This window comes from Grus americana, chromosome 9 (assembly GCF_028858705.1).
Source record: "Grus americana isolate bGruAme1 chromosome 9, bGruAme1.mat, whole genome shotgun sequence".
Lineage (NCBI taxonomy): Eukaryota > Metazoa > Chordata > Aves > Gruiformes > Gruidae > Grus > Grus americana.
Genome location: NC_072860.1, coordinates 2,361,712 through 2,386,184, shown reverse-complemented (window position 1 = coordinate 2,386,184; position 24,473 = coordinate 2,361,712). Strand labels below are relative to the sequence as shown.

Sequence of the window (24,473 nt, the reverse complement as noted above, 5' to 3'; positions counted from 1 at the left end):
TGAGCACAGCCTTAGGAGTCTGCTGTAGATGAGTTTTGTAAAACGTTTTGAGTGCATAAAATGCTGTCTGAGGCTCTTCTGTGTAGTTTGATTTTTGAGGGCTAACAGATGTCGCTATGCAAATGATTTTGAAATCTGTCAGAAGCCAGTCCTATGATCTCTAAGGAGTTGAACTTCCATGGACTTTCTTATATCAATTTATCCCTCCCCAAGTATGAATGTCATCATTCTGAAAGTAAGAAACACTTCAAAGTATCCCACTTTATCTAATACAAAATATCTAATATGTTATCACGCCATTTTTATTTTATTGAAAGTAGGCTATTCACTGGTTGATTGAGACTAGATGAGGTAATTGTGCTTGTCTGTTCTGCCTAATGCAGAAGATTCTTGATAATTAAAGTATCTTTCAGCAGGAAAATCAGTCTTTAAATGAGAATTTCAAGTGAAGGGAAATTTGGTGCTCTGTTCCAGGGTCTTGTTAATCTTGTGTGTGGTGCTTTTTGTTTGGTTTTGGTTTTTTTTTTTTATAAATCCAGTAGGAAGTATGCAGTCTTCAATATTTTATTAGTGAGACTGATAAACTTGTGTATTCTGTTTTTCTGTACTAATTAGTTTTCATCATGATCAGGCAACATTTTGCTCTTTCTCCCATTACCTGACTTTTTTTTACCCTGTATCGTAAGGTGAATTTTCCAAGGTATGTTTGGCTTGGAACCTTTTCTAATGTCTCTGAACTTTCCCTAGTTTTTTCAAATAAAGTAAAGAAAATAAGGAAATCAGAGCAAGGTAAAGTTTTCAAGTTACTTTTTCACCAACAAGATACACGTAGCATTGCATGAAATACATATATTTAGTCCTGCCTTCCTGGAGAGATGTGTAAAGTATTCTCCCTCTCCTCCTTTGCTAGTTTGGTCAGGCCTTTAACATCCAGGGGTACAGACTGAACTGCTTTTCATTGCTCTTATACACTTCCCTCTGTTAATACTCCTGGGGTTAACAGCTTCATTGTGGTCCTAGCTGCTTTCTTAGTGTTCTGCAGTAATTAGATTTAGTTTAAAAACTTTGCCTGCTTCTCAATACTTACAGTAAAGGCCAGCAAGGTATCTCGTATGATTTAGGCAATAGGACCACATCAACAAACAGTGGAAACCCTCAAAATGGGATTTCAGTCCCCATTAGAAGAGTTTGTCTAGGTCTACCAAGACAGTTGCCTATTATTTTTCAAAACACTGTTTTCCTTTGGTTTTGGGATTGTCCCATAGCCAGCTGACTCTAAGACTATCTTTCTTGTGTGTTATATCATTACAAGTGTTCACCTTCACCACTGGTGAGATGTCTGACACAATGGAACTACAGCTTTTACAGCATCATTACAGATAATTGTTTCAAGACCATATTTACATATTTTTCCAAATGCTTGCGTTGCCTGTTTCTCATGTAACTACTGAACTAATTGCCCTTAAGTAGACATTACTAGCAAAGAAAGTAGTCATTGTAGTAATTTTAATACCTTTAATAGAGCAATATTCTATAAAAGTTAACTTCCAGCTAGACTTCAGTTGTTCTCATTAGAACCTTTACCCCCTGCCCCTGACCTCCGTTTGGCAGGAATACAGCTCTTCAGCTCTGGGTTTGACTTTTTTCAGTGCTTTTTCTGTACACAATCTCTACTTCCTGCTGCTTTGAAGCATACACTGTATTCATTAGATTGTCTGAAGAGTAAATGGAAGCGTTGTCAAACAAGGCTTTTGTTCTGAAGCCAGGTAGCCTGCTATCCCTTCCTCCTGACTAAGACTTCAATACTACTGATGAGAAGAGATCTTACCATGGCTGTGATTAGATATTATAAAATTAATACACAAAAATGTGATTGTCTTTGCTATTGTTGTGTATCATTGGACTTCCATGTTTCTAAAGACTTTTTGTCAAGGAGGGTGGGATGGCCCTAAACCTAACTTGCAGTAAGTGCTTTCTGCAGTGACAGGATTCTTCAGGTCAAAGTCTTGTTCCTTTTGCTTTGTTTTCACACTAAGAATGTGGTAACAAACATGGAAAGACAAGGACACAGTTTAAATATGTGCAACTGTAGAAGGTGAAGTCGAAGACTAATATCTGAACTAAATTAGATTCTTCGTCTGGAAAGATGATAATGGTTGGTCTTCCTTGTGTCAAAAAAGAGGTTATAAAGATTTCGTAGCCTAGCGTGACTAGGCAACCATGAAATATTGTTTGATTAAACCAAGACATGGTTTTGGACTGGAGGAGGAAGATGCAGCGTGAAGAAATTTGTGAATCCTTTTTGTAGAGGTGATACCTGAGGCTGTGTAACGGTAGTCAAACTTACAGTATATATTTGCTTTAAGATTAGTTGAGAATCACTTCAACTGGATGGTTCTCTTTAGACATTTTATTAAACTCATCTTTAGAGGCTTCTGAAATATAAATCTCAGACAGAATATCTGATTCTCTTATGTACTTAAGAGTCCTGGAAAGAAAAAAGGACTGTTATGATATTTCCATTCTTTTGTTGTTGTTTGCATGTTTTTGAGGCATCACGGATAAGACCAGTATTTCTGACTGGCTAGTTCCCAAGTTTTATCCTTGTCTTTTCCACAAATAGTTCACAACATACCCTATAGAAGGATAATTCCAACAGGGACATCACAGGAGTCAAAGTGTGAGTTCAGTGTTTTCATCTGCCTTGTATTCATCATCTACAGTTCTTGTTCATTATACAGAATTATTTTTTACAAGCCTATATAGGGGTATAGGCAAATTTTGCTTTTAAGTTAGCATTTATATTTGTGCTTAATATATATTATGTTTTTACACAGGTTAGAATGCAAGCATTGAAATGCTTCTCAGTTCTAGCCTTTGAAAACCCGCAGGTATCAATGACTCTTGTAAATGGTAAGTGTAATGCTGCTGTTGCTTATTAGACACTTGTTTTATTGACTGGCTGAATTAGAATTACTTGGAGTTCTCTTTCATTGCTTGCAGTGTCGGTTGATGGAGAATTGTTACCGCAAATTTTTGTGAAGATGTTACAAAGGGACAAGCCCATTGAAATGCAGCTCACGTCAGCCAAATGGTAATTTTCATCAGGAATTAGAATGAAATAATATGCAATTTAATTCTTACTTTTTAACTGTTCCCTTTTTGCTGGTTGCAAAGTAATGTGTGATCTAAACTCTTAGGAATAATTATAGATATTATTTGCATTATCTAAATGCTTGAAGAAGTGGTTCTCGCCTGATGGTCTTTATAGCATAACTTTCACTCTTTGCTGTACATTAACAGGAAAAAATGTTGCCAGGCAGCAATTTTGGCAGGAACGTGTATTCGGACATGCGGATTTTCATAAGCTGAACTGCACTTCTCACAAGTGGCTTGGATTTTATAATAAGTTTTACTTTGAATAGGCTATGGTTAATCGTATGTCCTTACAGAGTATAATACTGATGTCCTTGTTGCACCACTGTTCAGAGGACTCAGGTGACTGGGGCTGCGGTATGTTCAGAACTGTATGCACTAAGATGATGAGAGAGAAGACCTAGTCCCTCTTCCCAACTGTTTTAATTAAAATACATTATTCCTTAAGCTTCATGTGCTCCTACAACAGAATTAATGTTATTAATTTTATAGTTCAAATCAAACTTTCCCTTCTGGTGTGGGCACATTTCTGTGTGTTCGTATTCATAATAACTTTCTACCCTGTGACAAAATGTGACCAAGTTCTGTAACAGCACTGCTTGGGTTATACTCACTTTGTAAGCTGGGAATTGACTCCCTTTAAGACCTTTTTTCCTTTTGTTTTATTGATAATAATGGAATCAATTACTTCAGGGGATTAAAGAGATAAAATTACCCATCACTATAAACTACTAAAATCAAGTGTAACTCAGGAGTTTGGTCACTGATGTATTGTTTGATTATTCTTTTAGAATTCGATGGCTTATTTTTGACCTGGATCAGTGAGTTCTCTGATTCAGTTCACCAAAAAATTTCACTGACACTTGCCTCAGTGCAAGGTCTCAAGATTCTTGGGTGAGGAGCTAGTGGGGTAGGTAGGATGGCCACTTTTGTAATATGGCCAGGTTATGATGACTTAGTGCATTCATGAAAGCAGTTATGAAGGTGTGGGGGTGGTTTAGGAAGGTAATCCCACTCCATGTGGGAGCGTCAGTCTGGGGACCTCCCATGCTCCCTTCCAACCACAATTGGTCTGTGCAGTCTGGTTTTACTGGTTTTGTTAGGTAGCTCTTTGCAAAGAAGGCAAGTTAAATTAACTGCATTGTAGCAGTCTCAGTTCCGATTGATTTATGTGTTTCTTTGAGAATTCAGAGAATACATAGGAATTAAGTGTTAGAAATTATTAATTTTTTTTTTTTACTGATCGCAAGATATAAGGCAGTTGATAAGTCATGAAGGCAGGCTGGAGTTAAAAGAATTGTTCTGGCTCCCAGGTCTATTGGTGCTCTTTACTGATCTGCTTCAAAGTGGAAGGAGTTGAGTAGACAATCCCATCTTTTGCTGTTGCTTTGCAGTACTTTGGCTCAAGCGGACCTTTGAAAGCATGGAAGAAAATGATGCGGTAAAAAGCAAAAAAAGAAAATTGCAGGAAAAATGGAAGACAAACCACTATCTCGAATTCCAGATTGGCTTTCTAATTAGTCCATGGGCAATCATCCTTCTTAGTAGGGCACTTAAGGCCTCAGTTTCATGACAGTCCTGGGAGCTTGCAAAGACCTGCTGGCTTTTCTTCTATAAGTCCACTCCCTACTTGAGTCCCTCCAAGTCAGACTATCTGCTTTTTTGTCCTATGAGAGTAGCAGGTGAAATTGTCACAGGTCCTCTTTTTTCTCCTCCCCTCTCTTTTTTCTCTTTTTTCTCCTCCCCTCTCTTTTTTCTCTTTTTTCTCCTCCCCTCTCTTTTTTCTCTTTTTTCTCCTCCCCTCCCTTTTTTCTCTTTTTTCTCCTCCCCTCCCTTTTTTCTCTTTTTTCTCTTCCCCTCCCCTCTCTCTTTTCTCTCTTTTGATTTTTTGACTGGATTTCTATTTGAATCCAGACTGGCATACGGGGCTATCTTGAGGTTTCCTTTGTTTTTCAATAACTAAGGTAGACCTGTAAGACCCAAGTTAATTCCTCTTGACTGAAATGGAGTGGGGATCCTTCACTTGAGCAGCAGTGTTGGCACAGAGGGAAGAGCACTAAACCTCTTGGGAGAGTGATTTGCAGCTACAAGTGGAGTAGTAGCCTTTTCTACTAAAGTTACCAGAATTGCTTCCAGCTAATCCAAGACTATTTTACCTGAAGTAAAAATACTTTATGTTTGAAGTAGAGCTACTTTGTCTGGCAAATAAGGTCTAGCTGGACTAAATGGCAATTGCAAGATGAGTGCTTTCCTCGTGATTGTTCTGGTGTGAAAACGAGTATTTCCTGCTGTCGGCTCTAAGGCTTGGGCAGTAAAAGTTTATAAAATGTTCTCTATGCTAACAATCAAGTCTTACCTTTTCACTTCCAAGAAATAATATATAAAAAGCCGTCTGATTATGGGATTTTAGCTATGTCTGTCACTGGTAGGTGTTTGGAACAGGATCAGTGATGTTACCTTCTAAGAGATGAAAGAACTCTCTTTAAGCACTTGGAAAGAGGTCAGGAATGCAGTGAAACATGATATGGTTACACTGTTAGCATATTACTGCTCCTTAGCTGAGCAATTATAAATGTACATTTTTAACCTGCCCAGCTGAGAGTTGAAACATGCTAGTTTTAAGTCACCTTTACTGATCTTCAGGTATTTTTTTTAACCTCAGCTGTGGCATGATAAAAGCCAGTTACAATGGCTTAGTTTAAAAGCTAAAACAAAAGCTACTTGACTGTTCCTAGTGTAAAGCTTGAATGGTTTCTGGCTGAGCTGTTGGACTACCAACCCTATATTGTATGTATTGCTCCAGCAAGATGTCCTATACTAGAAATCCACTTAACAGTAGGTCTCTTTGTTATGTTGTTACAGCCTTACTTCCATGTGCAGAGCTGGAGCAATACGGACAGACGATTCTTGCATCGTTCTTAAGGTGAGCAGGTTAAAAGGTTTTCTGTCTAAAATGTTTTTCTCACATAGAACTATCTTGGTTTATTTGTCTCTGATAAAAAGTAGCACAAAATCTGTTACACTGAAGATTTCAAAGCATCAAGTTCTGATTTTTTTTTTATTTATTTAAAAAATAAGTTTCCTAATTTCCCTTTGTGTCTTTAAGCATTTATAGTGACATGGCTTTTTAAAGAAGTTTTAAATAAAGATTTGTACTAAAAGGTTAATATTCAGGAATAATTATCCCAGAGTTTGACACACAGCCATTTGAGGTTTGTAATCATTTCATTAACTATTTGTAAGTAACATGGAAACAACATTACTGCCTTGGTCTCTGTATATGAACAAGGCACTGGTTTGTCTTTCAATAGCTTGTTTCACAAGACTACAGTCAGAATACTTGCACAATCTATACGTGGAGTCTGTCACGAACAGATGGTTTCTCAGGTTTCACAATGTTTTTGTACATTTTGTCTGCTTCGTACTTGGCCAGGGAAATTTGTTATTAAAAAAACAAACAGCCACTGTCATGCTGAAATATTTGATTTGATTTTTATTCTGCATGTGACTTTATAAGGAAATTCAGTAAAGGAAACTTCATTAAATACCATAGGAATGTAATCTCTTAATAGTCACACTTCTATAGCTAGTCAAAAGAAAAAAAAGAAAAGCTGTTGATGAGCAAGCATATGAGCCAGAGATCAGATAATACTAACACTGCTTGTTTCTCCATGAGATATTGAAGTATTACTGCAATGCTGCAATAAGAAAACATGTTTGCTTTCTCTGATAATTACTGTAGCAGTCTGGCAGACTCCAAAGCTTTTAGTATGCTTTTAGCATCCTTCATTCCAGAGAATAACACATATTTCAGACTTAAGGAAATGCTGTTTAAATGCCTGCAAAAATATTTTTTTCCCCATATGTGCCGCTGTACTGAGGTTGAGAAGACAACATGTGTTCTTGGAATGAGTCTAGCAAGCGATGGGTCTAACCAACAAAGCAGTCATTGTCAGGATTTGGTGGGGTGTGATCTGAGAGCCAGTAACTTTTTATGGGAGCTCTTTGGCACTGAAGGCCCGTCCGTGGTGGTCAGTTCCTCTCGTGAACAGACAACTAATAAGCATATGCATGACCATAGCGTGTGCTGAAAGTCTCTATGGCACTACAGGTAGCTGTGTGTAGTGCTTACAGCAACAAATACTTCTGACCACCTAAGGCTACTGATTAGTATCTTCTCACTGTGATCTGTTGCAAACCCTGATGGCTCCTGCAAGCTTTCATTTCAAACTGAAGAATTGTCACCAGAGTGTCAAGAACTGTCCCTATGGCTTACTTTTTGGTAATGCTGGGGAAGGAGTAGGTTTTATGTAAGATACTGCAATAAGGAAGCATATTCATTCCTTTCAGTGTCCATGGCAGTAGAGTCTGGCATATCTACAGCTTTTGTTAGTGGGGTTTTGGTATCCGTCATCCCAGGTAATGACAGATGAAAAATCTGTATGTTGGCTGAAACAAAGGCCCATCTCTCACGTCTTTTTACACAAGATAGTCCAAAATGCAATTCATTCCAGTGTTGCTGGTGTTGATAGCAGCATCTGTTCTGTACAGACACCTGTCTTACAGCAAGTAAGGCAGCCAAGGTGCATCCCTCTCCCTCATTCTCTTACTTAGCTTTTTTCCAAATTGACCCTCCAGTTCCCTGATCTCTCTCCTTTCTCCTTACACCACCTGCAAACTGAGGCCTACAATTTCATGCTCTCAAACTATCCTACTCCTGCAAACCTTATTCTTTTGAAAGTTTCATCCCTGCAGTAATCCCCCACTGTCTGCTTAACCCCAGGCTACGTCCTAATCAAGATGTGTTGTGGGTTCCAGAACTATTCTGCTCTGGGAGGAAGAAATGGGGCACTACTGCTGTAGGCAGAGGCAGGTTATTGCTGATAGCTGGCTGCTAACTCCGTGGACCTACGCATACTCTGCCACGTGGGCTGAATGGATAATTGTAGTCCTTTCAAACCTGGGAACTGATTTGCTTGCCAGTCTACAGCCATAGGAGCACTTTCTCATGGAAGCAGCTTCTGCACAAATAAATGTTTTAAACTTTGGACTAAAATTTGTTGTAATACTTGAGGGTAGACAAAAGAGTGAGGACAGAAAGAAGGAACAGAACCTTGCCCTCTTGTTCATACAACTCATGTAATTTCTTCTTTTCTTCTGGGGTCACTCCAGGACCTTGTAGTTTTAAGATCATGCGCTGTCTTGGTCTGTGGTAAATAGTCACAAATTGTTTGACCTCTGGTGAACTAAAACACAGCAATGCCCTCTTTAGTTTTAAGAAATTATTGAATAGAACTTTGACCCTTTGCTTTCAAGCTTTCTTTGGTTGGAGGACAGCCAGGGATGTGTGTTTGCAAAATGGTTTTGATTTATTTTCATTGCTCAGTTTGAGTAATGGGTTGGCCTCTAACATGTTAAACACTAAAATCAGTTAGGGTGGGGAGAAGGCAGAGGAGGCTGGTAAATAATGGATTTGCTTGCAAGGGAAATGATTTTTCTGGAATCCTGATAACAAAGGTGACCGTTTGTCCAGATAACCCTGATGTATCCCAGCAATACCATGTGAATTAAGTGTTCAATCTTTACAGTCCATTTCCACTTTTATCTGCTGGCCAGAAAAGTTCAGGTGTGCTCTGTATGCTTCATCTTACACCTCTAATACAGTCCCCTGCTCCTCTGCATCAATTACATTGTACTGACCTGTAGGTCTAACAGAACACTTAAAATGTGTCCTTCAGAATTCTTGATTTTTGTTTAATTTTAAACAGATGGAATTGCTAAAAGTTGAAAGATTTGTGTTTCTTGGGTGCTTGCAGCCAGCAACTTAGCAGTGTCTGGCCTTGAATTCCAAGAAATAGCTCATTTCAGGCCATTTGACCTTGGAAGGAATTGGGAAGTACAATATCTCTGTGGTTTAGGCATGGAATTCCACTTCTTAGTCAACCTGAACATTGTTTTTTGTGAGCTTATGTTCAGCTTTTATGATTTTATTTATGTCAGTCTCAGTTTTTAATATACCTTATGCCAGCTTGGTAATTGAAACTGGTGACATTTAATCATTATGGTGCAGTTCTGAATTCTACAGATTAAAAAGTATTGTAACAATTAAATGCCTGAAGGCTTTAAAGCAAACTTTGAACAAACTTGCAGAGATGCTAGAAATCTCTCTTTTGGATTGAAGTGATTTCTGAGGGCTGTTTAAATTTACCAAACCTCAGCATGTCTTCTCTTTTAAAGAGTTCTGCCTAACTTCCTAAGGAGGCACAAGGTCCTTAGGGGTGTCTGTGCTATTAGAACCAGTTTTCAACTGTTCAGACTGAAAACCTTACCTGATGTCTTAAGTGACAAATATGCAAGTGACTCTGTCCCAGCCATTGGAGAATTGGTCTTTCCAGAGTTAAGTGCCTTTCACTGAGCTTCAGGTAAGGAAAGATTTGTTTGGTTTTAATATTTAAAGTAGAGAAGGTATGACAAAAGTGTTGCCATATGACTGTAACCAAGGTATGGGGATATGTCAGGGTAAGGCGGAATGGACCTGAATTCCAAGTGGACTTCATTTCTGGTTGACCAAATATACTACTTAGGAGTAGTCCTCCCTTCCCTACTTCTCCTAGCAGGTAGCATGGGCCAAGGGAGCCATGAGATTATTTTTGAATGTGTTGTCCTTAGTCAATCCTAGATCACAGAAGGGCAGGAGGGGTCAAGTAGTTCTTGAGGGCAGCTTGGGTACTTTTGGTTCGTGTGTGTAGCAAGAATAAACCTGTGCAAAAATAAACTTTTGAGGGGATTTTTTTTGTTGTTTAACTTTTGTGAAACTTTGACCGTGGTCACTTCTAAACATTGCATTCATGCAAACTAATTTTGACAGCATGAGAAGTTGGTATACTTAGTAATGCCTGAACAATTTCTCTGTATGTGTAGTCTTTAAAACCACTAAAATCTTTTTGTCTAAAGGTATTAATCTAAAGAACATTGTTGAGAATTGCTCTAGGATGTTGGGTGGGGGTTTTTTTGTGAACTTCTACTAAACGATGGTGGATTTTGTGTTGTGGGTTTTTTTTTTTTTAAACTTTTCAGACTCTGCCATGTTTGGTTCGAATGTGTAGTAAGGAAAGACTGCTGGAGGAGCGAGTAGAAGGAGCGGAAACACTGGCCTATTTGATTGAAACAGATGTGGAGCTCCAGAGAATCGCCAGCATTACTGACCACCTCATTGTCATGCTTGCTGACTACTTCAAGTATCCCAGCTCAGTGAGTGCAATCACCGATATCAAGAGGGTATGTTGCCTTGCCCAGGTTTGAATATTTGAAAACGTGCAAAAACAATAATAAATGGGCTCGGGGTATTTTGTTATTCTATTTAAACTTTATGTCTGAGTTTCTCAGATAGGTGATCAGAGGTCCAGCGGGACTTGATTTCTTATGCATATAGTCTCCAAGTCTGTGCTCACTCACTGCTTTTCTGGAGCCTGTGTTATCCAAACTAAAATCACTGTGTATATCTGAACTACTGTAAGAAGGATGCTGCCATTCTTCTATGCCAAAGATAGAGAGATGGGCTATGGGGAGTTGAATATAGCTTCACCATACGAGTTTCATTACGCTTTCCAGAGATAGCAATGAAATACCAGATTGAGACATCTGTCATGTTTCTCCTTTGCAGAGTTTAAAAGATTTACCTTCAGGAACCAGTACATTTCAGTTTCATAAGAGATAATAGTCTTTGTGATGAGAAATCAATTTCAATTATTAGTGTGAAAGTTCAGAGATGGTTTTGTTCTGTTGAAGCAGAATTTCATATTATAAGTTATCTGCACTTGCAAGAGGTTGGATAAACAGAGACCAAATTTACCTTGGAGATATAGTTTCATAGGTGGTATTGTACTAGGAGTACAATCCGTGAACTTTTGTTACAGACCTGCGTACACTTTCCAAAGCACTAGTGGATCAATCAACCTCAGAAGCAAGATTGGTTATGATATTCTGCATAGGGAAATATCCATTCCCTTCCCCTCTTACTGAGTCTGATTTTTAGAAAGGTCCCCAAAAACCCTTGGTAACCTGCATTTACAGAGCCTTGATTTTTCTCTGAAACTAACCCAAGAGTTAGACTCACTTCTCAGACTTTTATAGAATGGGATTGATAGAGAGCTGCCTTGAATTCTACGTAAAAATGCAAATTAAATATTAAAAAAAATAAATTAATTGAAGTATATATTTAAATAAGCAGAAGGAAGTTTAGCAGCTGATTGGGGAGTAAAGGACGCTGGCTGTAGCATCAAAAAATGATTCGGTTCCAAATGTGAATGGGGCAATTATAAATATTATGACATTGCTTTGAGTGTTCAGAAGGTCTGTAAAAACAGTCAGGTGGGAAGCCAGGGTGCTTACTTTGTAAAAAATTCTTTGAATTGCACCCAGTAAGGTAAAAACTACATAAGTGGGGACTCTGCCGAACAGATAACTTGTCTGTTTTAAATAATTTAACAATGATATAATATGTTCTGCTCTGATGTAGGTGCATCAGAAAGAATTACTCATACAGCTTAATTTTTGACAGTTCTTTTACTTAAGTGCTTTGCTGCTTAATACTAGCATTTTTCTGGCATTTTATGTAGACTTTAAATATTGTATTGTTTTGTGGTACCATTTGGTACAGAGTTTTGAAGTCAGTCAGAATCATAGAATTATTCTCATTGGAAAGAATGTGAGGAGGTCTGAAAGTCTTAATTTTCTGTTCAAAGCAGGGTCAATGCTGAGGTCAGATGAAGTTGCTCAAGGCTTCATCCAGTTGGCTCTTGAAAACTGCCAAGAGTGGAGATTGCCTCTCTGAGCAATCTGTTCCAAAGTTTGACTGTTCTAATAGTGACTTTTTATTTCTTATATCCAGTAAGAACCTCACCTGTTTCAGTTTGATTATTGTCTCTCCTTCTCTTGCTGTGCATCTCCATAGAGAATCTGGCTCCATGTTCTCCTTGTAGGTGTTGGAGGGCTGCTCTTAGGTCTCTGCTCAGCCTTCTCTTCTCCTGGCTGAATGAACCTCAGGATACACCCCATCTGCTCTCCTGAAGTCAAGTTCTCTATTGAGGGTGACTTATCTGTAACTCAGTAGAGAAATTAAGCGTATTCTTTAGTTATTGCATTCAGTTGGGTATCAGCTCGTGGAATAGCAGTTCATTTGTGTTTATGGCTGCTCTTGGTATGGTAGAGAAAACCGCAGAAGATATGCACTAGATTACTACATAAGAAAATACCACCTGTAATTTTTAGTGTCTAAATTTGATATCTATGCTTTATTTAAATAGCTTGACCATGATTTGAAGCATGCCCATGAACTGCGCCAGGCTGCTTTCAAGCTCTATGCTTCCCTGGGAGCAAATGATGAAGATATTCGAAAAAAGGTGAGCCTGTGAAAAATGATAGCAATCGGGCAAAGACCTAGCTGGAACTTGTGCTGAAGGGCAGTGCAAGAATTCCATCCATGGTTTTCATTGTCGTATAAGTAAGCTGAAACAAGAAGGCTGTCTTTCTATTATGTTAATACAAATTTTTACATTGCACTTTCTTTGCATGGAATTTGAACAAAAATTGTATTGCCATAACAAAGTATGAGAGTAAAGTTTATTTATGTAAACGTCTTCACAGTGATGAATTAGATTCTCACAGTAAATTATCTTTCAACATACTGTGGTCCTTGCTACTCATAAGCTGTGCAGGAATATTGCTGTGGCATATGAGTAATTTCTGAAAGCTGTGTTCTGAGGGACAGAATATACCTCTGTTCTCATATATCCTACTGTAAAACAAACGGGTTTTTTTGAAAAATAAATCCTAGAAAGTCTAATCATATTGGAAAACAAAGTCAAAATTTGTTCCATGACTCTGAAGTAACCGAGGGGGTTTGCTCTGTTTTAATAAAGCAATTGATATGAAGAACAAACTGTACTTGGACATGACAAGAAAGAGATTGAATGGTTGGAGCACTCGCATAGTTAAAAATGTGTGTGGAAAGTGGAGGGAAATTAAACAATGAATGATTAAAAGCAACATTTTTAAAAAATTAAGCATGGAGTTGCTATGTCAAAGAAAAATGGCAGGTACAGGAGGCAGGAGAATTTTCTGACTTTATTTGCTGGTTAAAGGGGAAGAAACAGAAGATAGATATGGACAGGAGAACACAGCGTTGAAAAGATAACTAGCAGGCAGATTTGTTAGTGGGGAACCCTTCAGGATCTCCAGAATTCGAACCCGTGCGTTTCTCTTTTGATGCAGGATGAACTTCTTTAGTTAATAATAAGGATCCTTCTTTTACACATCAAAGCATCATTTTTAATAAGTGGTGGGTGTGTACATGACAAGTTGATTTATTATACAAAAGCCATCTTTCATCTTGGTATTAACTCCCTTTTATCCTAGTCTTAAGTGCTTGTGCTGGCCATGTCTAAATATGGCAGATGAACTACTGTGTATTTTTTTCCAGATAGCTCCACAATGTGTGTCTAATCTGCAGACTGCATATGTTGCGTATACTCACACATGCACTCTTTGGTTTAGTTGACATTAAGGGTAATTCATATATGTATAAGTGTGTGTGTATATATATAAAAAAACCCCTCTGGTTCCTTGATGATTAATAAAATCATTTTGAAAGCAGTAGTGGAGCATAGAATGTAGATTTCTTTTTTTTTTTTTTTCCTAAATTGTATGCAGATACACACTCCTTTCCACTTGATCTAGGAAGAGAATGTGGTTTGCTGGTTTTAGCTATGTTTTTTATGTGCGATATTTAAAATGTTGCAGACAGAAAACCAAAACCCATAAATGCTGATATTATTTTATTCATATAACATTAATTCCTTTTTCCTCCAGATCATTGAGACAGAAAATATGATGGACCGTATTGTTAATGGCTTGTCTGAATCTAGTATCAAGGTGCGATTAGCTGCAGTCAGGTAGGGGGCTTTTCTGATTCATACAAATACTTTTGTCAAAAATCTGATGCTGCAGTTGTTAGAATTTCTTCTAATTTTTCAAAAGCTAATCCAAAGTGATTTCTACTGTTGGAAAATTTATTCGGGGGGGGGGGGGGGGAAGTTATCCTGGACTGATACAATATTTTCTTTTTCCTATTTATAGTCTACTACTTCACCAAATTCTAAGTTGAATATTTTTGTAGAAGCAAAGTATATATTACACTAGTGTGAGTGTGTGTTTCACAGTGAAGGTTTCTTTTCCATTATAGATGTTTGCACAGTTTGTCCCGTTCTGTACAGCAGCTCAGGACAAGTTTTCAGGATCATGCTGTATGGAAACCTTTAATGAAGGTAAGTGAAGAAAAGTCAAGCCTCAGCTCCTGAGGCATTCTGTTCCGTGAATGGAGGATATGGTGTCTGTTCAATTTGCATGCCTTTCTGTTGTAGAATCATCATAGAAATTACCTAGAAATCAAAATTCCTTCTCCTAAGAGTTGTAAATCAACAAAAAGCCAAGCAGTAGCCAAGAGGACTGTGGGGTTTTGTTTTGGGTTTGGTTTTTTTTTTTTTGAGTCATCAGTGAGTGAGGCTAAGTTATTCCCTAATGTTTATGTAGGGCACTAGGACTATATCTCCTCTAATTTCAGGCTCAGGCTAGATGGCGCAGTTCAGACTTGGTCTGTAAGCCCTACAAGAGAATTTAGATCTGCATTTTCTCCTGTAATTCTTTACCTTCTAGATCTCATTGCAGATTCTAAAACTGAAGGCAAAGAGCTTAGCGAGACCTTTAAAAAGACACATTTTAATATAATGCAGTTATCCACATGATTAAATGGGATCAAAGTGTGTAAGGTATATATTGTCTCTCGTCCTGGAATGTGACTGTCATTAAGTGCAGATGATTAAACCAGTTTCTCAGTTTCAGCATCTTTTAGACCTTGAAAATGGGGAGCAAAGTCAGCAAGAAGCCTGAAAGCTTGGGCAGTATAGAAATCCATGAGAATGACCTGAAGTGAGCTTGACTATTCAGAAGTAAAATAGCCAGAGTAGAGAAAGTGGTGTCAGCCCAGATGAACTGAAGAGCCTGATAACAAGGCAGTTATGTGAGCTGAGTGTCCAAACCCTCTCTCAAGAGCCTGGAAAGGAAGTAAAGGATCCCTTACTTCGAGTGGTATTTCAGTACGAGAAAGATGCCTGTTGGACATAGTACTCAGTAACACTTTGTTTGGGCCTTTCTCTGTTCTGCTCGTGTTCTAATTCTCACAAGTTAGAGACTCAAGAAAACTTGACTCTCTGGTTGTCTTACACTCTCTGGCCATCTTGTTGGCTGCACACCGAGAAACTTTCTCAGCCTTTTATGTCGCTTGCATGAATTAGAGGCCCTAAAATACAGGCTTACTTTTTTCTACAGTTTCTTGATAGAAGTAAAGTGGAAATTATTTCCTGACAATATACACAATACACTTATTACAAGTTAAGCATTCATCCTTGAATTGAGTGTGTGAGTTGATACTAATTCATGGATGTCTAATTCATTAGTCTTATTGGGAGGTCAAGGGAGATTTGATCATGCAAGATTTTGCTATTACTATAGCGTAATAATCCCATGATTCAGGACCCATGATCATCACCTGAAGAGGCTTGGAGGGAATGGTTTGAATGTTTTAAGAGTTTGTGAAAGGCCAAACATGAAAACATTTATAAATGTAAAACATAAAAATGACAGGATTGCTTGAAGAAGCACAACTCTCCTTTTAAGGAGAGCCATGTGAAAAAACCCAAATGTAGATGTCAGACTCTATGTAAACACAGCTGCTGGCAGTTGTTCCTTTTGATTTGTATTAAGTAAGTTGAAGTCAGAAACTTGTATGTTCATTCCAAAATGTCAAGAATTATTCTTAATAGAAAAAGTAATAGTAAATAAAGATAAACTAATTTTCAGTGTAGATCAATCAACTTTGTAAGTCCTTTCACTCTCCCCTAGCATGGATAGCTGTATAACCATGGAAGAATGTCTAAAAATATAGAATGTATAGATGTACTTCAGCGTAAGCCTCTGTAAATGCAGTAATTGTTATTATTTGCAGTTTGCTCACTGCTCTGAAACAGAAGGTGGTACAGAACAACCCCTCCATAATCCCTTTCTTTGCTGGAGGAGCAGTTGTATCCTCCATGCCTGTTGCCTCACAACATGCAAGGGAGTTGCTCTGTTTAAGAATGGCATGTATTTGTCTTGCTGTCGATCCAGCACAGATAAGAGAGAGTATAACTCATTCCAGGCTAATTGCTTTTCTGAAAGGATGGTAGTGAGGAAATTTGCAGCATTGTGCTTTGCAGGAGGTACAGAAGTGTTGAGGAGGCTCCTCCTGCAGCTTCCTCCTCTTTTCTGTAAGGCATGATGCAGAGGTGTGCTGCGGGGGACAGCACGCTCTCTGTGGAGAGAATAGCTGCAGAGGTAAATGACAAGCGCCAGCACATGTATGCTTTGCAGAGTGGGGGTCTGTTCCCGCTGATTTCTTCGAAGTTGGACCTGAAAGCTCTCAAATCTAGCTTCTGTGAAATAACTTGCGTTGCTCCAGTTTGTCCTGTAATGTGTATCATTACATTGAGTTGAACGAGCACCATCTGGATCTGCACTGCTAGCAACAAAACATCTCCCGAAGTGCAGAATAATTACAGATATTCCATTTCAAAATGATCCCTTCTTTATCCTACTAGTTAATGGAGATTCCTTACTCTCCCCTTTGTGACTGCAGGTTTTACAGAATGCTCCAAATGAAATTCTTGTAGTAGCATCTTCCACGCTATGCAATCTTCTTCTGGAATTCTCTCCAAGCAAGGAGGTTAGTATTTATCCAGAAACAAGAAGAGGCAACAGACAAAAGTTATTATACAATGGTTCAAGAAGCATAAATATCTTAATTGGTAGCCACTGCTTGTGAAGCATCACAGAGCTGTAACGTTGGGCAGACTGTATCACTGATGGCTTGTGAATAATAATAATAATAATAATAATAAAATATCTTTACAGTGCTGTGACAGTTAAATATGGTTGAATAGTTAAATGTAGTCTCTAAAGAAAAGAAGTAGACGTGAAATTTTGGAGGTTTTTAACTGGTAAAACACTGTTTCTTCTTGCTTATGAATTTTTTAGATAAACTGGTAATTGGCAATATGATCCATTGTCTTAGAGGATTACTGCTGTAACCTTGAAAAATGCTGATATAGCTGAGTCTCTTGTGGTTTTTGTTGTTCCCGACTGAACAATACAGGATATCTGTTATTGAGTTCTGCAGTGTCTATATTTCACACAGGTCATGCATACATATCAGTACTTCATAGCAATGGAACAATTCCCCTGGTCTTAAATATTTCTTAATTACAGAAAACATTTGCAAGATTGTTGTGGTATATGTGGGCTCCTACAGGGCAGTTTGGATTACCTTGGCTTGATCAATTGATCCTGGTGGTTTTAGTCACGTCAGTGAGACAGAAAATCAGAGCAGCTAAAGTCATTGGATGAATCCTTTTAGCACATGAGCTCTACAGGTAGTAACCTTCAAATTCAGTTCAGGTTGAAAGCAGTTGTTTCAAATTTAACTGTCATTACATTCATCAGTGTGAAAGAAAAGGTGCCTGTATTGATAGTTATCCTGTCCTTTAAAATGTGGTACTACAATGTTTTGCATTTCAGTCTGACTGTCAAGAACAGTCTTCAGTCTTCCTTATTGTGCCAAAGTTTTTCTGTTGGATTTTAGTTTGGCGTTATTACTAAACATGGAGATTAAATGTCAAGAAATAATCAAACAGCTTCCATTCTCCATAACCTCTTTTAAAAAGTCACATTTGCTACCCAAAAAGATGTGATTGCTCAAGGAAGCCTGTTTTTGGAGAGCAGTCCTAAACTGAAAGTTTTTGGGGAAAACATTTGCTTGTGTGAGTGTGACAGATATGTATATAGTATCACAGCAGTATATGTATGCGTACGTGTGTGTGTGTATATATACATGTGTACAAATACATGGATACACATGAGAATAATCTTGACCTGAGTTTTTTCATGAAAACCTACCTTTTAATGCTCATGAATATAGGGTATGGCTTGGCCAGTTCATGTGAGTGGACTGGACATGTTGTAAACTCAAAAATAACATAGAAGCAAGAGGTTTTTGTATTATATTTACATTTGTATATATGTCCAATTAGTCTAAGTGGTGTTTTAAAGATGATTTTTTTTTCCCCACCCCCATTTATTTTAGCCTATTTTAGAATCAGGAGCCATAGAACTTCTATGTAGTTTAACACAGAGTGAAAATCTTGCCTTGCGAGTGAACGGCATTTGGGCTTTAATGGTAAGTAGAACACACTGATGAAATGCTGCTTGTGATTTTGCATCTTAAGTTTGAGAATGTAACTTAAAAAAAAGTTGTCAGTTGTTATTAAAAATAACATAGCTGAAATCTGGCTTGTCTTTCTACCTAACTACAGAAGGAAAACAGTATCAGCCTGGAACACTTCATCAATTAGGCCATAAAATAAAATAAACCCTTGAATTCTCATACCAGTTTGGTTGCCAAGATCGTTCAGGGAAACAGTTAAGTAGTGTCAGTAGCATGCCAGGGGACAAATAAAAGCAGGTAATAACCAGGTTGGCTGTGAGACTGTGTGGAAATTTAATTCACTGTGGCAGTTCCTCATAAATTATAACCTTTGCAAGATTAAGTTTACAGGGATATATGCTTGCAGGTAGTAATCTACTAAAAGGGTAAAAGCCCGAGTTTAAGGTAAAAAAATAAAGTAAAAAATTTCTGTCTCTTTCAGAATATGGCATTTCAAGCGGAACAGAAGATCAAATCAGACATCTTACGAGGTCTGAGTACAGAGCAGTTATTCCAGTTGCTTTCTGATTCTGATGTAAATGTTCTGATGAAAACTTTGGGACTGCTCAGGAATCTTCTATCTACTCGCCCGGTAAGTAGAGCTGCAAACAGACCTTCTTCTGAAAGCTGATCAAACATGCAGACAATGCAAACTAATTCTAAATCTTCTTTGTAAGTTATTTTTCTATTTAAGATTAGTGTTTGATATATTGCTAAAACTAAGGCCTTTGCATTTATCCAAGTATCTGTAACCAAGTGTACAAATCAGTGTAAGAAAACATTTGAAAGAATTCTGTACGTTCAATGAAACTTTGTTTTTATTATCCAATACAGAGTTAGACAGTTACATTTAATGTTCAATTCCATTGCATTTAGCTTTCAGCAAAATTATTTTCCTAACAGTCTTACTGTGAAACTTGTCCAGAACATCAATAAGAGGGTTACATGTTGAGTCAATGTGTGGAGAGGTAAATAGCTTAAGGATATCTGTGTTTCTTCTCTCTTGACACCTGAAATATTTCTGTTCTTACCCAGCTATATAGATAGTACTGGCTTTTTGAATTTGACTGTGGGACTGTGCGCTTACAAAATGCATACATTCATTTTACACACTGAAATAAAATGGTTTGAAAATGTAAGCCCATGAATTGTTTTTGACAGGGAGAAAGAGATATTGGTGGAGGAAAAGAAAGGGGTAATCCCCTGTGAAGAACAGAGGGAAAACATGCAGCAAACATTTGGCAAGCCAACATTTTTGTGGGGGAAAAAAACCACGAAGCCTCTACTGTGCATTTATCACGTATTGTGTTTCTACCATAAAAAGGTCACTGCAAAAAATCTTCTGATATTTGTACTCGTTGAGTCTCAATAAGCTTCATAGAAAATTAGCTCTGTCTTAATGTGAAAAGATATTTAATAACCAGTTATTCATTAAATTCACCCTAAGCTCTGACAGCAGTCTCATTATCACCTAGGGTGTGCTTCAGCTGAAATTGTCCCAAGTTCACCTAATTTCTGTAGCATGTTTTAGAGCCAGAACCAACCATTTTCATTCTCTACCCAAAAGTCACTCCAGAATAACTCATCCAACAGCTTTCAAATGAAGTCTCATTATTAGCAATTTTAAGAAGTCCTACAAGAACCCCTAACGTCTTAAAAAATTGTAGTGTGCCATGTGATAGTAATCTCTGGTGGATGTTTGCTGTCACTCTTGAGTTTTGGTATTGGTTAATCCCGTAGATCTAGTTTCATCTTTTTCTGTTACTCTTAATGATCAATTATACTCTAGTATAGGTGTTCGTAGTCTGTGATCAAATGACCTTTACCTGTAAGTCTCTTAACTTGAGGCTGTTTTCTTAGACCATAAGTAATATATATGGCTTATTTCTGTGAACCCTCTCAGACTTTTGAAATGTGGATATCAGACCTGATCACAGTGTTTCAGTAAGAGTTGCAAATATCAGATAAGAAACCTCAGTTTTCTTACTCCTCTCTGATATCAGTCTGTTATCAGAAGAGGAGAGAAGTGTTTGGGTTTTTTTAACTGCAGCATTGTACTTAGAGCTTGTGTCCAGCAGGATTCAGTCTTCAGACTGGCCTCCGTGCAGCTGGGAAACCAGTGTCTTTTCTACAGGCTACGGTGAAAGCAGAACCAAGGCCCTTATCTTGCTCTCTCAAACAAGACCAGGCTTCAGATGAAGAGGAATATTATGAAGTGTTTCTACTGTAATGGGTTCTTGTTTTTAGGAGACCTGACTAGGAGCTAGGGTCTTTGTGCAATGTTGCTACTTTTTACTTAGAGTAATTCAAGTAGGAATGCCACTTCTTCGTCTGGAAAGTTACACTGATTGTATTTCATCATTGCTTTGGCAGCACATAGACCATATAATGAGCACTCATGGGAAGCAAATCATGCAAGCAGTGACCCTCATTCTGGAAGGGGAGCACAATATAGAAGTCAAAGAGCAGGTACCCTTTTTTGTTTCATGTTATCTTGGCAGAATAAAATTTAAGAAACAGCTAAGAATGCTTACTCAACGTATCATCTTTCTTTGGGATTATGATGTGCTGTGAATATTTTACAGAGAACTGTCCGTGTAATAACTTTAGTACCTACAAGAATGCTACTCTTTCTAATGGATTGTTACAAACATGTATTAACCAAATTCAGACAGTTTCTTAAACTTAGATTTGGCAAAGAGGAGGACACTGTATACGAGAGCAGAAAAATTAAATCAAAGGTAGTAGCATGGCAGAAAGGGGACAGTACAAATAAGGGAAGAGAAAGAAGCCAGTATTTCTCAGTGAGGAAAGCTTCATGGTTATTTGCTCCTAAAGCAGCCGTAGGAGCAGTCAGTAATGAAGAATACCATCATCGCCTGCCTTGCTGGCAGTAATACCTGTTCTGCTGTGAGATGTGGTAACTCGGCTGTTCTTGGGTGCCTGCAGACACCAGCAGCGATTAGAAGAGGAGAGGCACTAGCGGGGAAAAGAGCATGCTGGTGTAGCTCAGGGAAAAGTGGGGAGGAACATGCCCTGAAAAATTACAGCTTAAGAAAAGCAATATGCAAGAGGAGAGGGAGAAGGAAAGAGGAGATGGCCAATAGGGAAAAGCATCCCTGGCTTGGTGGCAGCATAAGGGGGCCAGTGTACAGGGATACCTGTTGTAGGGGTGCTAAAGCAAAGAAAGAGGATAGATTGGCAGAATTTGGCTGATTAACTCTTGTGACAGACAAGACAGTGAATTGGAGAACCCTGTTTCTTCCTCGTGAAGAATGGGGCAGCGAGAAGCTGTGGGAGATTCAGAGGATTGCTTTGGCTTAGGATGGATATTGGTAGCAAACAGCGTGGCAAATGAATATAAAAATACAGCTAAATCCAGACTGGTCTAAATCTCTGCTTAGTGAAGAATGGGCTGAAGGCAAACAGGCCTTTTATGGCTATTTAAGTGCAAAATTAGAAAAAAAAAAACAAAACAAAAACCAAAAGACTCTTAATGGATAGCAAGTTTAGTGATACCATGGTTCTGAAACAGCTGAGGATTAACCTAAATAGTTCTTCCTGATAAAGCTCTAGTGACAGGAGTGGCCTTCACTGCAATAGAAAGTCATTTACCTTGCTGGGCCTCTCAGAATTATTTTGGGGGACGATCAGCTTCCCTGAGAAATACTCTTGGACAGAGCTAGTGGACATGGGTTGAATAAAGCCTTTAGGGTTTGGGGCCTTTATACACAGAGCATTTTCTTTGTTCCTGTGGTGTGATCAGCAGCTTGGTTTTATTTCAGAGTCAAGTAATACATCCAATACTGCCTATCTGCAACGCAAGAGCCCATACTTCTAGCAGGACCATGCTTATCTCTATCAGTGGCTCATCAGTGTGTAATTAACAGCTTGGAAGTAATAAATCCCTGCAGCTGCTGACATGAATGCAGTGCAGCTTAGACACAGGCATCACACAAGCGCTGATCATTCTCCCGTGTTCTCCTATAGTCATCCCTAAATGTCCAGAATAGATGGCTAAGTTTTTTTTTCCACAGCTCTTTTGGAAAGAATTTGTAGAGCATCTCCCAGTGCCTCCTGAGAATCAGGAAAGGTGCCTGTGTAAGTCTTAATGCCATGTGCATGTACTGCCAACATGGGCCTAGATGCTTCGTTGTTATTCTGTAGGATGGCTTTTCTAATTTGTGAGAAATAACCAGATGTGTTAGTAGTTTGAGTTATCTCTGCAGCTAAGATGTGTGATTAGACTTGTAAAAAAAAAAAAATAAATAAAATACTACTCTGCTAGATCAGCAGATAGGCCTCTGTCTTTCCTTTTCCTGGCCTGAAGAACTAGATGAATATGTTTGTTTGGTTTATTTTTTTTTTCCCTAGCCACTGATACAGAATAGACTGCTTTATTCTCCAGTGTATTTAGTGTTTTCTGTATGCTGCATATTTCCATGAGAGACTTAAAATTTTACTCATTGAAATGAATTAATGTTGCTTTTTATTTTAAAATGGCAATGACTGGTTTTTGCTAGGGCTGTTCATCCCCAGCTGTTAATTCTTTGGCATTGGCCCCAGATGTAAGCAAGCTGGAAACTCCAGATTAAAGATATTAAGACTAATTAAAGAAATTGTTTGTCACAAGTTCAAAGCTGTCAGGGAAACTGTATAAATCATGGGATGTGATCTGTAGCCAAATAACAGTTTTTCTCCCTTTCAGACATTATGTATACTTGCCAATATAGCAGATGGAACGACAGCAAAAGAACTGATTATGACCAATGATGACATCTTGCAGAAAATCAAATACTACATGGTATGGAGAATTTCTCTTAAAGGTCTTATCCTGGTCTTTTGCAGGAATGAAAAGAGGGTACTTCAGCATTTTGTGTTGTAAATTGTTCAGTGTCATGCCCTTAACTTTCAGATCTATTTATGAAATCATGCGCTGCAGCTTTATATGGCAGAGGTGTACTGAGGATCTGATTAAAAAAGGAAAATCCAGTCGTTATTTCCTATAAGAATGACTTTAATACTTGTAACAACTCTACATGGAAAACATTTCATGATCTTGGAAAAGGCATATCTTGTAGACCTCAATAAATATTTGGAAGGAATTGCTTGAACACCACTCAAGTGCCTTCTGTTATGGCACTACCTTTGAGAGAAGTTATGGATAAGAATTAGTCCCAACTTTGCTACCTTATTTATGACAGGATGAATGCCAAAATGTAAGTCTGAGAATTTCTGAATTCCTTCTTCTAAACTTGAGTACTATTTTTCTATATTTAGAGTCATTCGAATGCTAAACTTCAGCTCGCTGCGATGTTCTGTATATCTAATCTCATATGGAATGAAGAAGAAGGTAAGCAAGCCTCGTTATTAATACATGTACAAGTTACTATCCTGATGAGAAGGCTAATGTTGCATAGTAATCAGTATTTGCAGTACACAGCACAGTGGGATCCAAAGCATAAAGGCAGACATCATTGTAGGTGTAATAGGGAATAAGTGAGCATAGCCAGGAGGACATTGAGGAAAGTGTAGAGAGCTGTTCTGGGGCAGAAGGGGGAGACACAAGAAGAGAGCATCAATAAATAGGACTTGATGAAGTCACGCAGTGGGAGGTTTCCACCTGTAGCATTTCTGTAAAGTCTGCAAACAATTGGAGTGAAAGAGAATCCTAGTAAGAGAGATTTCAAGTCTTAAGGAGGTGGTGGGAACTCCTTGTTGGAGGGAACAGATTCACCAGAGAGGATAAATAGATTAGGAAGGGGACTTGTTGCAAAGACATTTTCCCCAGCATGGATGGCTTGAATGGATTGGCTGGTGGAAACCAAAGGACTTGTGGGTGGAACTGGGAGGAATGGGGAAGGCAGTTGGTAAGAAGAGTCTTGGCCTGGAACAATGGAAGGTAACCAGGAGGGACCTGAAGGGTGCTGCTGCACAGAAAAATATGTGTGTGTGTATCCAGGGG

At 38.3% G+C, this 24,473-nt stretch overlaps 1 protein-coding gene across 10 annotated transcripts in view; it reads left to right on the top strand.

Annotated features, from left to right (window-relative positions):
* Positions 1-24,473, top strand: part of ARMC8 (armadillo repeat containing 8) — a 77,220-nt gene that overhangs the window by 48,690 nt on the left and 4,057 nt on the right. For 9 of the 10 annotated variants that reach the window (XM_054835612.1, XM_054835610.1, XM_054835611.1 and 6 more), the window contains 13 exons: positions 2,838-2,913; positions 3,004-3,094; positions 6,019-6,079; positions 10,234-10,434; positions 12,462-12,557; positions 14,026-14,108; positions 14,399-14,480; positions 16,886-16,972; positions 18,389-18,481; positions 18,951-19,100; positions 20,882-20,977; positions 23,217-23,312; positions 23,789-23,861. In XM_054835612.1, the coding sequence (XP_054691587.1) occupies positions 2,838-2,913; positions 3,004-3,094; positions 6,019-6,079; positions 10,234-10,434; positions 12,462-12,557; positions 14,026-14,108; positions 14,399-14,480; positions 16,886-16,972; positions 18,389-18,481; positions 18,951-19,100; positions 20,882-20,977; positions 23,217-23,312; positions 23,789-23,861 (1,285 nt within the window). Of the gene's footprint in view, positions 1-2,837; positions 2,914-3,003; positions 3,095-6,018; positions 6,080-10,233; positions 10,435-12,461; positions 12,558-14,025; positions 14,109-14,398; positions 14,481-16,885; positions 16,973-18,388; positions 18,482-18,950; positions 19,101-19,669; positions 19,833-20,881; positions 20,978-23,216; positions 23,313-23,788; positions 23,862-24,473 lie in introns of those variants that run through there. The other variant, XR_008578299.1, reaches the window with a different exon arrangement.